This window comes from Nannobrachium achirus (assembly GCF_963921795.1).
Source record: "Nannobrachium achirus genome assembly, chromosome: 19".
Taxonomy (NCBI): Eukaryota; Metazoa; Chordata; class Actinopteri; order Myctophiformes; family Myctophidae; genus Nannobrachium; species Nannobrachium achirus.
Window position 1 is genome coordinate 38,428,395 of NC_137826.1, and position 17,331 is coordinate 38,445,725.

General features: G+C 43.0%; 2 protein-coding genes across 2 annotated transcripts in view; one reads left to right on the top strand and one right to left on the bottom strand.

The window, feature by feature from the left end:
* Positions 1-2,321: 2,321 nt before the first annotated feature.
* LOC308304811 (cysteine-rich and transmembrane domain-containing protein 1-like) lies at positions 2,322-3,784 on the bottom strand (the record flags this gene model as incomplete). The annotated part of the gene is made up of 3 exons (XM_080749440.1): positions 2,322-2,440; positions 2,571-2,756; positions 3,730-3,784. 3 exons carry the CDS (start codon positions 3,782-3,784, stop codon positions 2,322-2,324), a joined length of 360 nt encoding a protein of 119 aa, XP_080605566.1.
* Positions 3,785-14,592: 10,808 nt separating this feature from the next.
* The window catches only part of LOC308305142 (beta-1,3-glucosyltransferase-like), a 64,113-nt gene continuing 61,374 nt past the window's right edge, over positions 14,593-17,331 (top strand). The window contains exons 1-2 of the mRNA XM_080749842.1: positions 14,593-14,667; positions 15,643-15,692. Of these exons, the coding sequence (XP_080605968.1) occupies positions 14,601-14,667; positions 15,643-15,692 (117 nt within the window). The 5' untranslated portion in view covers positions 14,593-14,600. The remainder of the gene's footprint in view (positions 14,668-15,642; positions 15,693-17,331) is intronic.

Consider the following 17,331-nt stretch of genomic DNA (forward strand, 5'->3'; position numbering starts at 1 on the left):
GCCTCCCCATGGCCAGCCGGGGCGCTTGACGGAGGGGAAAGGAACTGGTTGGAATAACGTGTTCCTTCCACACGCTACGTCCATCCCGGGGAAATCCCCCCTGTCAGGTGAAAAGAAACAACTTGGACTCCTCATGCATAGAAGGAAGCATGAGGTCAGTCCGTTGTCTCCCCAGGCACGGCAGAGGGGGAGCAGAGCCCAGGATTACTTGGGCAATTGGCACTGGGTGAAAATGGGTTGCAAAATCGTGGGATAAAAATTTAAGAAAAAAAATAAAATGTTTCTGTTAATTTATTTAATATGGTACAGATTTCACTTTCAATGTTAAAGGTCAAATGTCATTCTGAACAAATAACTAATGCATGTGATGAGATGTCTCCTCTGCAGGAAGATGACTACCATACTTATCCCCCCTCCTTTTTCTCCTCTACACACTATCTGCTGAAAACAGACAATGCTATTGATAGATTGGTTATTTACAGCCCGTTTTCACCCATTTTCACTGAATGTTCTCCTCTATACGCCTATACTATGACATCCCCAGAATTGGTACACTAGCGATTAAGCAGTTAACAACACAATCTGAAATATGTGGTCTCAGACCAACACTAAATGTATCACAGACATTCATAGTATACACGCTAACATTTACATCAAACAGCCCCACAGCATGTGTGCTTAGTAATATAAGTTAACTAGCGTGGCAAATGCTCTGTTTACAGACAGAGTGTTTTGTTTCCAGAGAACTCTGGGTAGTTCAAGATACACTGTTCCTCCAACTCCAACAAGTCCCAGCTTCACTGAAACATGAATAACCAGCGATATTCAACATAATAGTTTTATTAATATTTATAAAGCTATTGGTTTCATTGCAACAGACAAAGGCATCAGAACTGTGCACAAAACAATCTTAACAAATGTACAATCAACAACAGCCATTAACGTTCGACATGCACAATGCATACAGGTGTCTTTTAAGTGCTTATACAAAACATAAATTGTGAATTATTATACAGTAGGCCTTACCTCCATGTTTTGGTTGAGAATGTCATGTTAGGCCATAGCTTGATGGGCAAGGTTTGGAGTGGTATTAGTGCATTGACTTAATCTTTTCATCCCATACCAACATTACACCAGATGATTTCATTAAGTAGCACACAACAGAGAGCAGGTGTGGGACTTTTTAGTGAAATGACCGGGTAGTAGCAGAGTATACTGCCATTAGGTCTCTTTCTATTCTATTTCTATTTCACTAACATAATGAAATCCTACAAGGACTCACCCGATTGCCTCAAAATTGGTCTGATTACACCATTTGAACTATCTCTGCCTCATTTTCATCTACGGTAATCCATGTAACGGCTTAGCCTTGTAAACCACCAACTTCCGTATAACAATGTGTTTTCTGGAAGTGGGTGGTTTACGAGGCTAGTAATGCCTTGGTCAAACAGTGCAAGCAAAGTGAAGAAGACAAACTTGATCCTGGCTGAGAGCACACAGCCCAAAGCACCAAGACTGCTACAGGATAACTTGTCTCAACACAGGACTTTTAGAATAGATATGCCTACTTACTGGTGTCATTATTCTGTTCTATTATAAAAATCACACCTAGTGTGAACTAAGTGAGCGGTGCTATTTTAGTTAATTTCATTAAGTGTCCCGCAAAGCTTGGCCAAGGGACATTGGGCATACAACAAACTTTCAGCGCTTTGTGACAAGATGTAGGCCAGATGTTGGCCATGCTTCAGAGCCCAGACAAAGCCAGATGTTGGAGCCTAGATCCTTCCAGGAGCACTGCTCAAAAATGAAGGAATCTTCCTCCTATACTTCCAGCTGTGTAAGCAGGTGATACTTGTATACTATAAGACTGTTCCAATAGCTTGGCGAAAATATCTATTCTTCCCTCAGTCATGTGACTACTACTGTATAAACTTGGACTTAACCCAGGAGGTGTACAGTGCAAGTAATTGGACCTTCATCAGTGGCCTTGATATACAAGTTGAGTGAGGTACTGTATGTGATGTATTCCTGTCTTTTCATTATTGCAGACTTTTCTCAACAAGGCACAAGGTGATCAAACACACGGATGTGCGTGCACTGACCTCATGAGTTATCAAATATGACATGAAAATGTTATACAAACAACCACGTCGTCTACTACCTCTTGACCAAAGTGTCCCTAATGACTGACTGGAATTTAGTCCTGATGCATCATGAGAAGTCTAGCATTACATTACATTACATTACATTATACAATAAAATGTGGAGTTGGAGCGGTCCTGGCATGGCAGGTGTCAGGGGTCAGCGTACGCAAGGCTAGGTCAATGACACATGTCCCACAGACAGCAGCAGCTGAGAGCCGCACAGCAGGCAGCGAGCGCTGTTCCGATACCCCCTCCCATGCCACTGTGATGCTCCTGTGGCTTGTCCATCATGTAGACTGCATGGGAATCCAGGGGTGGTTAGGATGGATGAGAGAGAGACATTACAATGTTACAAATAGACCTTAATATAATAATAATAATAATACAGTACTCAGAGGCCCAGTGATGACCTGACTGTTATCGTACCTGTATTTTTGGGTGGGACTCCATAACCTGGGCCACCCTGGTAGCCCTGGTGGTAAACTCCTGGCTGAGCAAGATATGGTCCGGGGGGGCCCTGGTAGAAAGCGTCCCCTGCTGGTGGTGGGTAACCTGTGGCAGGGTAGCCCTGAGTGGGGAAACCTGGATAAACACCTGGCTGTGGGTGGTAGCCTGGTGACAGACAGGGAGAAGTCAGACTGCTAGAGGCAGGAAAACATTGAGAGAACTTGACTGCTAGATGCCAGAAGAAATTAAAAGAGATCAGAAAACGTTGAGGAGCAGAAAAATAATTGAGAGGTCAGAGCCAGAGAGCTGAGAGCAGAAACACAAGGAGGTGTAAAAACAAGGATGGTAATGCATTGCTATTGAGTTCTACATTTCTACATGGGGAAACACATTTCACCCACTTCTTTACACCTGAATAACCTGTGATGTGACAATGAAGTTGATTCTTGAGATTGTTTTTCTGGTAGGCCTACAGCAGGGTTCCCCAATAGGCGGCCCGCGGGCCATTTGCGGCCTGCAGGGGGCTACTGTCTGGCCCACACCAACCCCAGTAATAATGGTGGTATAAGAGCAGCAACAACACTAGTATATCGTCGTTGTCGGCTGGAAATCTCGTATCTCCAAATTTGTACGTTCTTTCGCAAATCATACAAGGCCGTCGCACAAAAGAAGTGAAAACAGCAGATCTACAAGCGCACAGCGCCTCTCACCGCAAGGCGTTGTGTGCTTGTAGATCGGCTGTTTTCACTAGTTTAAATCATTTTAAAAATTATAAATTCAAAACGAACGGTTTTGGACATACAAGATTTTCACCCGCCAACGACGATATCTGAACTGTCGCTGGAGTAGCAGGAACGCCGTTTTCGCCCCCTGCAATGTTGTGGCCCTCGGCTTGGTACCCTAGACATAATCCGGCCCTTGGGGAAAACTAATTGGGGATCCCTGGCCTACAGTATCAGCTTGGTACCATTATTACCAAGTAACACCACTAGCTTGCAGGAGAAGTGTTGTTACCACTACAGCTATCAGTGCTCCTTGGTTTCAGCGAAATAACTGACCAAAATTGCAATGAAAAAAGGGGGTTGAAATATAGTGAGGAGTGCAGCACACAGTTTGATGTTGAGGGTCTTCTTAGTACCTTGAGGGAAGCCAGGGGCCGATGGGCCGTAGGGAGGAGGGTTATCAATATTCATCTGGAGACGGATGGATGGATGAATGGACAGATGGATGAATAGGCAGAAAGAGGAAAGGACCACAAGGATGCTGTTATTTTTTCTGGCTGGATGAATCCGGATGAATCTAGATGAGAAAGGAAACGGAAAAACTCATACTAATGATAGAATCTAAAGACAAGACGTTGCCAACATAACACTGAGAACATCTTTAACCGAAGCGAGCACCTTTGAGTTGTGTTTCTATCTTGCAATAGCCTGCTTCCAGACCATAGACCCCGCCCACTCTCAGAGTGGACTGTTTCTCTGGTCTGGAGCTGAGTACATGAATCGGCCGCTCCCAACCAAAAATTGCGGCTCCCCCAATGAACGCGGGGGGTTGGACTAATGAATATCCAATCCACGCAGCAGTTGAAACGATTCAAACGAAATTCACACACCACCAGGCACGCAGGCAGGCACACACACACACACGCACGCACACGTGCGTGATTTCACAAAGCTGTTAATGTTGATTACATATTTCTGGTCGCAGTTCTGTGTGGAAGCAGTCACTGACACAGACAGAGACACAAACACACACGTCACGTCGCGTCGCGATCGCCATACGTCACGATCACTCGCTGCTCACACAAAAGTCCCTCCCCCAGAAATCGTTCAGAATAGGGCACAGTTTCAGACTGAAGCGTGAGCTGAGTCTGAAATCAGGCTAATCTTGCAATGTATCTTGACAGTTTTATCATATGACAAGCAGATGTGCCGCATCATCAACTTGTTATTGTTTTGACGACTCATCGCGTCATGTCCCGAAGCGACGTGTCATTCAGCGTGTTCAGGCTTTGGTACCCAGCATTGGCCAGGTTATTAACACATCGGACGCCCAAGTGGTTTTGAAGTCTTAATTTGCTGGTGCCCATGGCAACGCGTCATTTTACCTACCGGCGAGAAAAGTAATCCGAGTAAATGTAATCCGAGTATGTCCTGTTTATTTCGCGAAAATCTTTTCTTTCAGTCAGGACCGTTTTTTATCATTTCTAAGCCACAGTGTTTGTGTTACGGCATGTAGAAGAGGCTGCCGTTTTGAGAAAAAAATGAAAAAAGGAAGAGAATCCGGAGAAAACAGCATTTTTGTGCAGCCGCTAAACAGGAAGTCAACGAGACACACAGCACGTCCGGGTGACGTAATTGCGCGCTGCATGTTGGGAAATGGAGTTTGTTTCATCACCGCGGTAGCCAAGTGCAGTAGCTACAGTACAGTATAGTTTACTGTACAACGCGTCAAACGCGTCGTGGGCCTCTAGCGACATCAAAGAAATTGACTTGTAGACACCACGTGGGCATCCGATGTGTTAAATGAGAAATACACCCCCCCCCCCCACCTCCCACCCCGATCTCTCTCTCTCTCTCTCTCTCTCGCTGATCGAGCTCTGTTCTAACATCACACACAACCTCCTTCCCTCCTTCTCCCCCTCCCTCCTCCTCACTCCTCCAGGTCAATGACATTCCCATCACAATAGAACAGTCAGCTAGCAGTATACCAGGGCTCTCTCCTGAAGTCCTGGACTGTGTGCAGGACTCTTATTATGATGACTGCCACTGAAATCTCTGGTGATTCTATTCTTGCAGTCACCGCGGCATCCCGCTGGGATTAGGCTGTCAGCTAAATTGCTAAAAGTGGACTGACGGTGAGTGAGTCACTGTCTGTTGGTTGGTGGTCAGATGGTTTGTGTGCGGTCAGGAGGACGAAAAACAAAACTCACCATCTCTGCAGTAGTGTAAAGTACATTTACTCAAGTACTGTATAATGAAGTACTTTTACTTTCCTGGATATTTCCAATTTTCAATACTTCTACTTCTACTCCACTGTATCTCAGAGGCAAATATTGTATTTTTACTTCAATACAATTAGCAGTTAGACACCTAAGGGCGAAAAGGGCGCAGAGGGCAAGGTATAGGGAGATATGGGCATATTGGTTGGATCTGCGGTTCTACAAAAAACGTTGTTTCATACAACTGTACATTGTGTACAGTAACTGTACAGAAGCAGCTAAGAACATAGGCAAAATTCTGAGCTATCCGTGTGCAAAAGTTGGAGTCTGTAGAACCAACCGTGTGCTGTGAGACCCCAGACATGCTTACTCGTTATGTGAAAGTCCTATGACGTCTACGATGTCTGACATCATACATACTGTACAATCCCTTTTTGCCCATATATGGAGATCCCTGTCTGTAGAACCAAACGTGTGCTGTGAGACCCCAGACATGCGTCCGTGCATGTCAGTAGCTCTCTCAGTCCTTGTCCCCTTTTATGGGCATATTTGTTGGATTGGCGGTTCTACTGAAAAATGTTTTGTACAACTGTACGTCAGGGATCTCCATATAGGCATACAAGGGACAAGGACGGAATGTGATGTCACAATATGATGTCACATATATCCAGGGTTTGAACTTTGATGAGGTGATGTCACAACAATGTGATGTCACAATGTCAACAATGTGACAACAGCTATTAGACATTGAGGCGTTACGGGCAAGATACGTTTACGGACAAGAAGTGACGTTTGTCATAGTTGACTGCGTCCTACAGTCGGCGGTCGTAATTAGTTACTAGTTACTTATGATTATGATTACAAAACATCCATAAACCACTTCAGCCCTATACATTTTGGCCATTTGAAAATAGCCAATCTACAAGCACACAATGCGTTGCGATGTGACGCATTGTGAGCATGTAGATCTGTTATTTTCAAAAGATCTGTATACATTTTATATATTTGAGAACCTGTGAAATGGGACATTCTGCATAACAAGTACTTTCTACTTTTGGTACTTTTAAGTACATTTTGATGCCAATACTTTTGTTCTTTCACTCAAGTAAATTTGTAATTCCGGACTTTTACTTAAGTAGAAAATGTTAGTAGTTTTTCCACCAGTGTCTCTGTGTTTTTGTTGTTATGGTCATGCTGTTCAGTCAACAGTACACGAGACCTGGCCGACTGAAATGTGTTGGACGCCACTGAGGACATTATTTTATTGAGTTATGTGCAGTGCCCATAACATGAGATGCTTAGCAACTTAGTATCTTTTTTTTTTAATTATTTTACTTCTACTCCACTACATCTCAGAGGCTAATATTGTACTTTTTACTCCAATGCAATTATTTGAAAACTTTAGTTACTTTACTAATAACTTTAGCCTTATTTATATACTGAGACACGTTGTGAAGGATTTGTAGGCTATACATAATTATTGAACTTGGGACATTCTGAATAAGTTTTGGTACTTAAAGTATATTTTCATGCCAATACTTTTGTACTTTCTAGATTGTGGTATTGATACTTTTACTTAAGTAAAAAAGGTGAGTATTTCTTCCACCACTGTTGGCAACCATGTCAGTAATATTGCTGTACTCCAAACATACGCAGATACATTAAACCAGTTGTCCTCAACCATCTTTGAGCTCTGGGCCACTATAGCAAGCTTTGAACAAAGCGTAAGAACCTTGGGTTTATAGTATGTGACCAATAATACAATTATAATATTGAATATCACTGGTTAGTCATGTATCAGTGATGCTGGGAGTTGTTGGAATTGTACTAACAGTTTACCTTTAAGTACCCAGAGTTCCCTGCATCAAAACTGGCCATGCTAGTTAACTGATGTTAACTAAGCACACATGCTGTGGGGCTGTTTTATGTAAATGTAAAATGTATAACATGCATGTTTGTGATACATTTAGTGTTGGTATGAGAGACCTTAACAGTGTCCATGTATCAGATAGGGTTGTTAATTACTTGTGTCCCAATTCTGGGCAAGTCAAAATATGTGCCTAGGTGAACATACAGTGAAAATGGGCTGTTAAACCTATCAATAGATTGATAGATCAGTGCAATCAATGCATTATTGATCACTCCAGGTACTCAAATCAGTGCTGTCACAGTCTACAGGTACAGTCAGGGCTGGACTGGGACACAAATTCGGCCCTGGCATCTTGGCGCAGAGCGGCCCACCCCAACCGGCGCGAACCGAACATAGATCTACAAGCCTACAACGCGTCAAGGCAGCGGCGTGTTGTGGGCTTGTATCAGCTGTTATGTTTGGGTGGGACACCGTTTGGGTGGACCACAGTAGCCTGTTATTGGGCTACTAGGCTGATATTCAGATGATAGACAAGTCAATGGGCCAATCATGCGATGTCTCTCTGCTCTGTGGGCCTGTGCTACAGAAGGATTGGCCCTCTACACATAGTGGCCACCCAGCATAAAAATTGATGATTATTCTAAAATGGTGTCAAAGATTTTTATCTTTTTTTTTTTTGGCCCACAGGCCCACTTGTTAAGTTGGCCCACTGGGCATGCCCGGTATGCCAGATGCAGAGTCCACCCCTGTTACGCAAGGGATAAGTGCCGGGTCGCTGGTCATTATTGAGAAATAAGTCCCATCAGGGTGATAAGGCAACAACACATGGGAACAATGCACAAAAACGGATTCCACCCACTTCATCTTGATGTGAGAATAATTCTGATTCTGACATGTAGCGAAGGTGCCTTATCAACGACCTGGCAATTATACAGCGTATTACACAGATACTTAATAAATAAAGCAAAAAAGCTAAGTATTTCCTTGCACACATAATGAAAGTATTCCAGATGGAAAACAAGTAAGTGTTGATCAAATAGAATCCATTTTCAGTTACAGCATCGTCTATTTCTTGCTTCAAATGTTTTCAAAAACATTCTTGAGCGCAATGTCTAGTTGTAAATTACATTGTGTGTTTGTTTACATGGCTGTCATGTTGGATAAATTCAAGCAGTGCAGCCAGGTGCTCTGAGCCTTTGATTAGACAGTGGTCTGTTTGAGCGGAGTGGTCATTACTCATTATCCAGAAATAGCACATCACTGAATTCAGCGTTTGACCAAACAGAGTCAAGCATTCAACCAAGCTGTGTAAAAATGTTATAGTGTTGTTACAATGTGGTTACAGAATTACATATGAATACCGACTCAAACTGTTAATATTAGTAATGGTATAAAGGTCTGCAGAAATAGCTAGAAACTATACAGTAATTATTCCACAAATCATGTACACAATGGTATTATCATGTCAAATGTATATTGTCAAAATCAAACAAAGCTACAGGAAAATTAGCTAGAACGGGAAACAGATAAAACTGTCTCTACAGTTATGCTCATAACGTACATAGGAATTTGTTGACTAATGGATTCGTTGATTTAAACAAAAAAATCTGTAAAATAATGTTTGCTACGTTGCAGCCTTTTCAGGTTGCTGAGGTTGAGAACTGAACATTTTTAATGTTGATTTCACAATGGCTACTTGCCATTGGCGTAATAGACTGGTAGAATTAAAGGGTTATCAGTAAGATGCCTGTCAGAACACATAGCCCTTCAGTTATGCCGTACCCATTGTACAGAGTACTTATTGCACTACCCATTATCATAGCACTTGGAGGCCAGTCTGTGACTTGGTGTCCACGCACGGATGCAGAGATTTTGCACATTCATAAGACTTGGGGCATAGGGAACACACAGTTCCTTGGTTATGCAACATCCCCACACACACACACACACACACACACACACACACACACACACACACACACACACACACACACACACACACACACACACACACACACTTGCTTAGGGTTAGGGACATTTATAGGCCTAGTATAGAAGGATAATTATCTAGAGTTTACAGGAGATCTGCTCATCATAAGGAACAACTGATCCACTAACAAAGTCTTGGTCGACTATGACCAAACTAAGTCCTAGATTATTTGATTATGAGAGGACAATAGGCAGTGCCCCCCCCATCTCAAGGCCACCATTGACTTGCAAATCCCCCTCTTGCTGAGCCACAGCAGAACATGTTAGAGTCTAATAATCCTGCAAATGAATGGTAATGCACTTGTCAAACAACAACCAGTCATTTGGGTTGAGGTAAAGTCACCTGACCCTGACATTACTAACACCATAGCTATTGGGTCAGGAGTGTGGTGGTGAGTCAGGGGATGGATGACATTGTGGGGTTAAACCTCCTAAAGCAGAGACAAACAACACTGAAGAGCCACCGGATTCAGAAAAACAACAGCTCCTGTCCTGTGCTGCTGTGCTGTCTGACCGCGCTGAATGGAAGCCTTGTCACATAACAAGTGACAACTCTCCCCCTGCCTTGTGACTCTGTGTGTGTGTGTGTGTGTGTGTGTGTGTGTGTGTGTGTGTGTGTGTGTGTGTGTGTGGTGTGTGTGTGTGTGTGTGTGTGTGTGTGTGTGCGTGCGTGTGCGTGCAGTGTGTGATAGCTGAGGAGGTACATTCCTCTGTGTTGTATAGTTTGACTTAAACAGCATGTTTGCTGGGGAGATGGCTAACTAATTACACTAAAACTAAATGATAATACAAAATAAACTAATTGCACATAGGGATAAACGCATAGTAGAACCCTGAGTGTGGGGAGTTAAACAAACCATAGTATTAACTTTAAATCTGAGTTAAATTAACGGAGGATTTTACAGTGCACTTTAAATGATGAACTTCAATATGTCCAGTTGACAGGACCTAGTTATTTCTGTGTATTATATAGGCCTATTGTAAACCTTTAGCTGTTTATTCTACACGTTGCCTTGTTTTATGATGAAGAAAAACATATTTACACAAATGGTATCTGCTCCTCTTCATATCCTATATAGTTTTAGTTCAGTAGCATGCATGGGAATCAATTTTGGTGATATTGAAATCTAAACACAGTGGCACCCAGAAAGTGTTTTTGCAGAGCCTATTGCATTTCATTTCTAGGTTGCATATAGGCCTATTAGGCCTAACACCTGTTACTTACAGACTGAAGCTATAACTGTGACAAATACAGATAGCTTGACTTTGACATCCATTCCAGTAAATTACTTTGTTTTGTTCACCTTTAGGTGCATGTAGCCAACAGTACAAAAAGACCCGTCCTTGTAATAGCCTAATTGAAGCAATTTGAGCTTAATCCCCAGATTCGGCCCAGTATAGTTTGACAAATTGCTGCTGTCTAAATCTCAAACAGCCCATTTGGTAAAGTTTAAACGTTAGGCGAAAATAAACTCCCAAAACTGGGCCAGCACATCATTGAGTTGAGTAGGACTTTGGGCTCTGTAAATATGGTTTAAAAGGACAAATTAGGAAACAGCTTTAAGGAAATTTTTCAGACTTACCATCAGTAGAATTCAGAAAGCTGTTTAATGGTTCAACATGCCCTTCTATTCGTCCAGGTTTAATATCGTAGGATAAAGCAGACGTTTCTAGTAAAACCTTACAGTTGCTAGAGCTGCCTGGGACTGAGAGGAGAAATAGATGACAGCAGTGAGGAGGCAGAGTCTCAATAGTCCGTCCTTACTCCCTCCCTGACTGCCTGCCTCCCTCCCTCCCTACATTCCTTCCTTCCTTCCTTCCTTCCTTCCTTCATTCATTCATTCATTCATTCATTCATTCATTCATTCATTCCTTCCTTCCTTCCTTACTTCCAATTAAAGTCTTCACCAAAAAAGGATGATAAATACAGGGGCGTCAATTAGGTATGGCAGGGGTATGCAGCTGCCATACCCTGGGTCCAGGGGGGAAAATAAAAGTTACTTTTAAATATAAATCCATGAATGTCTCTTTGTCTATCTGTGCTGGTTATTATGTTAATTACAGTAAAATAACTACAAATGCAAAATTTAACATAATGGTCACTTTAACAAGTTATTATAATTATATTCTCCACACTTTTATTCTTCCCATCTTGACAAAATGGTATATTCCCAGGTTCTGCAGGTCAGCTGCACAGGTGCAATTCATTTTTGTTAATTAGCCATATTCACGGCCCGCCCACTCAGCATCCCCCTGGTGCTGAAGTCACATTTTGAAGGGTAAAACCCTGCTAAAAGCCCATAGAGTTAACACAGAAATTGCAAATTTATTGCAATTTCCGAATAGTAAAGTATAAAATACGGCTAGCATGATCAAGAACACAAGATAGTAAAAGGCACAAAGCATTATAATTTACTTTACCGTTCAAAATAATGATTTGTTGGCTTTAAGTCCAGCTATTTCTGTTATAGTTTCCCCTGACGTCAGCACCAGGAAGTTGCTGAGAAATTTTCTGAGTGGGCGGGCCGTGAATAGGGCTAATTGTGGCACGTTTACTATTGTATGCCAAGTTTAGCTGCACTTGAACAAACCGTAGAAACAGGGGAAAAATACAATGTACTTCTTAAAATAAATGTATCATGCCTGTGGCTAAGGTATGGCAACATGACTGGTGTCTTCGCGTGCAAGACAAGTTGCCATACCTTAGCTTTTTCTGAACTGACGCCACTGATTCATTCATTCATTAATTCCTTCCTTCCTTCCTTCCTTCCTTCCTTCCTTAATTCCTTCCAATTAAAGTCTTAGAAAGATTTCACCAAAAAAGGATGATAAATATAAAAGATAAACATTCCAATTATGCTGAAATTTATTTCAGCGTGCAGCTATGCTGAAATAAATTATGTCAATCAACATGACTGATTATTATTATTATTATTGATTGTCAATGAATTATTATGGGCATAGGGTTACATTTTAAACCCATACGAAAAATATAACATAATACACAACTTAAACGTTTAATTTGGACAGCCAATACTTCTGAACTCATGACCACGATTAGCCAATGTAGCCTACAGCTCATTTAATTAAAACCAATGGTGGTACTCACATTTTTGGAGCTGTGTGGAACACAAGCTCCCTATACGTGGCCGTGTGTGTGGCCGTGTCTGTGTGTCTGTCTGTCTGTCTGTCTGTCTGTAGCCTACAGGACCTTTTGTGACCACACGAGGGCGCTGTTGTTCAGGCCAGGCCAGACACCCACACACACACACACACACACACACACACACACACACACACACACACACACAGCTCCACTTCGAACAGAGGTTCGATTTTTTACTTTAGGCCAAGTAAAAGTATCAATTCAATTCAATTTCAATTCAATTTTATTAAAGTTTCAAATCATAACAAGTTATCTCAAGACACTTTACAAAGGCTAAAGAGCCATGAGAGAGAGAGAGGAGAGAGGGAGAAACAAGGGAGAGACAAGGGAAAGACAAACAAGGGGCACACGCACACACATACACAGGTCCTGCATGCGTATGTACGAGAACGAACGAAGCAACGAACGGACAAACGCACACACACACACACACACACACACACACAGGCGCTGCATGCGCATGCGTGTGTAGGGGGAGGGGAAGGGGAGGTAAGGGTGGGGGGGAGGAGAGAGAGAACCCGAGCAGAACCTGTACCCGTGAGGTACCCCCTCGAGAGAACCCGAGCGGATACCTCACAGGTCTGAGGCCCCCACCCTGAGCAAGCAATTTGCGACAATGGTAACGAAAAACCCCCTCTTAAGGAGGAGGAAACGTCAGGCAGATCCTGACTCTGGGGTGAACAGCCGTGCTGCCTCGACCGAGTCGGGGGGACAGTAAGGAACAAAGAGAGAGCAAGAGATAGACACAGGGAGATCCAGGCAGGTCCACAGGCGTGCTTCATGGAGGCCTGGTCCGGAGTCACACTCTTGGTCTGCAGCTGAGTAGTCGAGTTTTAGTAGCAATCCCAGCAGCTGAGTTGTCGAGTTTTAGGTTTTTAGGTTGTCGAGTTTCCAGGAACTGGAACTGTGGATTGGGAGACAGAAAAGAAACTCCGGGGATGATCCCCGGAGTTCGAATTAGTGGCAGGCCTTATAGTGGCAGGCACAGTGCTAGTTACAATTGCACCGATGTGACACAAACCCACACAACCAAAAGGGAAGAGAGGAAGGAGGGTTCCCCCTCCCCTCTGACCCATTATTCAGCCCAACCCAGTAACTTTGTAGGTTGGGATTAGGAGTGACTGTACAGCCCAACATGCACCCGGACAGTAATCTAGCCCATCGATCGAACGGACGGACGGACGGACGGACGGACGGACGGACGAGGCAACGGACGAACGAGCGAACGAACAAACCTAATTATAGGCTTTATCATAGAGAAAGGTTTTTAATCTACTCTTAAAAACACAAAGTGTGTCTGCCGTGCGGACAGAGACGGGGAGGAGGTTCCACAACTGAGGTGCCTGATACTTAAATGCTCTGGCTCCTGTTCTGGCCTTGGGTATTTTTTTAGGAACGACAAGCATGTTTGCATATTGCGGACGCACTGGTCTAACAGTACTGCGAGGCTTGAGGCTCAATGAGCCTCGCAGTACAATACTGCAATATACTCTGTACAAGTAAAAGTCCGGAATTAAAAATGTACTTGAGTAAAAGTACAAAAGTAAAATGTACTTATAGTAGGCCTACCAAAAGTAAAAGGACTCATTATGCAGATTTGCATGATGTTCTATTTCAAGTTTTCAAATATATATAAATAAAACGTAATATATATATATAATATATAACCGAGATCTACAAAGTAAGTTAAGTTTCTATTAACTAAAGTTTTCAAAAATATTTGTATCCAAGATGTAGTGGAGTAGAAGATAAAGTATTAGCAATTTGAAATACCTAAAATTGTACAGTAGGCCTATTTGAGTAAATGTAGCCTACTTAGTTATTTTTACACCACTGTCAAATTTAAATGAGGCTGCTGCACCATTCTTGGCCACAGGAGGGCACCATAACACAACGTAACAGAGACAAGCCGTGTTACTTGCTGAACACTGACTGTTATTATAATAGGCTACCTTAGATGTGTTTTTATCTCTATGCTTAGATAGCGTTGCCATGCATTATGTCATCATCTAGGCTTCCATAAACCCAACAATTACAGGAACCATGACACCATATCATTATATGGTTATTATCAGGTGCAACCGTGTCGCTGTATTTCTGCTGTCGCTTGGTAAGAGTGCGTTTCCTATTCAGACCACCACACAGCACAGGCTGCAAGCTAATAGCTGCTAATGTTGACAGGGAACCTACAGAGCCGGCACGCGAACCCATTGTTTGTTTGGTTCACCCACGTGCTGCACCCTATAGGCGTTATAAAGAGACAACTAAACTAGTTGGTTATGGAGTACAGTGGAGATTGAGAAATTAATGAATGGGACAACTTAAGTCAAATCACTGTGTAACATAAGCTACCCCATTGTGTCTAGGAACCCCAAAACAATAATATTATGTAGTAGGCCTATGTATCATCATGTATAAATTAGGTTTGGATCATACAGTATAGGCAGGCTAGAATAACTAGACTAGGCTACTAGAATTACTGGTGTTTCTGGCAAATGGAATGACTTTATTGAGCTCCTGATATACTGTAATTCTATTGTAGCCTACTAGATCAGATGGTCTGGCCTGCTATGTAGTATGTAGGCTATATACCTAGTATATTGTTCAGAATTTGGGGCTATATCTGGGACTGGGTAATGAGCAACTGGGTTTGGGCTACATTGAGCCTAAATCAATGAGAAAAAAAAAACATATATTTGTGCTCAACATGGCTGTCTTAATGCATATAGTTTATGGAAATATGCAATAGTCAATAATTGTCTATATCAGGGGTCTTCAACTGGGGGTCTGAGACCCCTAGGGGGCCCTCAGAGATACTACAGGGGGTCCTATTCTGGGGGGAATATAAGCCAAAAATAGCATATCTTTTAAAGTATTGAGGGTTTTTAAGTTGTTAAATGTCTGAAAACACACATTTCACAGGAATCCAAGTAAGTAGCAGGGGTCCCTGCGTCATCTCTCTCTCAGCTAAGCGGTCCTTGGTCTAAAAAAACGCAGAAGACCCATGGTCTAGAATATAGTGAATTGTGTTATTTCAATATTTGCCATAAATACTCACATGGACTGAAGTTCATCTTTCATCCAGGTCTTTATTACTGCTGTGAGGCTGGTGACGAAGACACGCATCACAATCATGTAAGTGTGGCTTCCAAATGATTCCATTGTGTATTACAGTAGGCCTAATAGTGTTAGCCTCAACTTGCGACAGGCATTTCCCCTATTGAGTGAAAGATTAGCTATTTCTAGAAGAAATAAAATATTTAAGGTGTTTTTAATTTTACATTGTAGTTATAGTATAGAGGACAATTATAATGTATTAAGGCATATTTGTCGTATTAGCCAGGGATCCTTTTAAAATCACCCATAAGCTTTTATTTGTTATTAATGGATGGCGATGACAGTAAGTTATTTTACTTTATATGACCCGATTTGGGACTAATTTCCCTGCAACTGTATTCGTCGAGTTCTTAATCTATTTTTAGTGCTTGTTTACCTCTGTTTTTACGTTGAGTTTTTTTTGCTTGTTTAATTATTTAAATGTTATTTATTTATGCACTTAGTAACCTTACCACATAGCATCACATTCATTTTAACCACTTTAACAATATTTTATATTTTGGCTATTCAAAAATAGCAGATTGTGACCCGCTGTGAGTTTGTCATTTTCTGCTATTTTTGAATGATGGGGTCCTTGACATGAAAATAATTTGAGACCCTCTGCCATAAAGATGATGATGATGATAATTGCGACCGTAGGTCGCATTTACTACCAAAACCTCCACAGGCTGTCCGTCCGTCAGTCAGTGAGTGAGTCACACTTTTGCCCTGCTCATATCTCCACAACCGTTGCTCCCATCCATGCCAAATTTTGCACACACACTCCTTACCTGCCAAACTACAACCTCCAAGGACCCCCGGAGCTCCAGGGACCCCCAGGTCCCTGGGGGACCCCCAGGTGTAAAAAAATGTCCGTCCGTGAGTCAGACGTCACACGTCACACTTTTGCCCTGCTCATATCTCCACAACCGTTGCCCCCATCCATGCCAACTTTTGCACGGTCGCTTATCTCCCGATTAGGCAGTCTTACTGGTTGCGACCGTAGGTCGCATTTACTACCAAAACCTCCACCGGCTGTCCGTCCGTCAGTCAGTGAGTGAGTGAGTGAGTCACACGTCACACGTCACACTTTTGCCCTGCTCATATCTCCACAACCGTTGCCCCCATCCATGCCAAATTTTGCACACACACTCCTTACCTGCCAAACTACCACCTCCAAGGACCCCCGGAGCTCCAGGGACCCCCAGGTCCCTGGGGGACCCCCAGGTGTAAAACAAATTCCGTCCGTGAGTCATACGTCACACGTCACACTTTTGCCCTGCTCATATCTCCACAACCGTTGCCCCCATCCATGCCAACTTTTGCACACACACTCCTTACCTGCCAAACTACAACCTCCAAGGACCCCCGGAGCTCCAGGGACCCCCAGGTCCCTGGGGACCCCCAGGTGTAAAAAAATACCCAATGTGCAAAAATGACCAAATGACCACCCCAACGGGGCTGCTCACGAGGAATTCCTGGGGACCACCCACTCCTGGTGCTCCAGAACGGATGCAAAAGTGGTGGCGCCCCCAGTGGAGGACCCCCTCCACTGCAGCTCACATAAAATGCCGTAACTCGGCCTAGGAGCGTCCGGGAGAGCCGGGCCCGGTACCTATTCGTCCGCCAAGGCAACGCGGAGACCCCACCCCTCATTTCTCACATGGCCCTCTTCTAA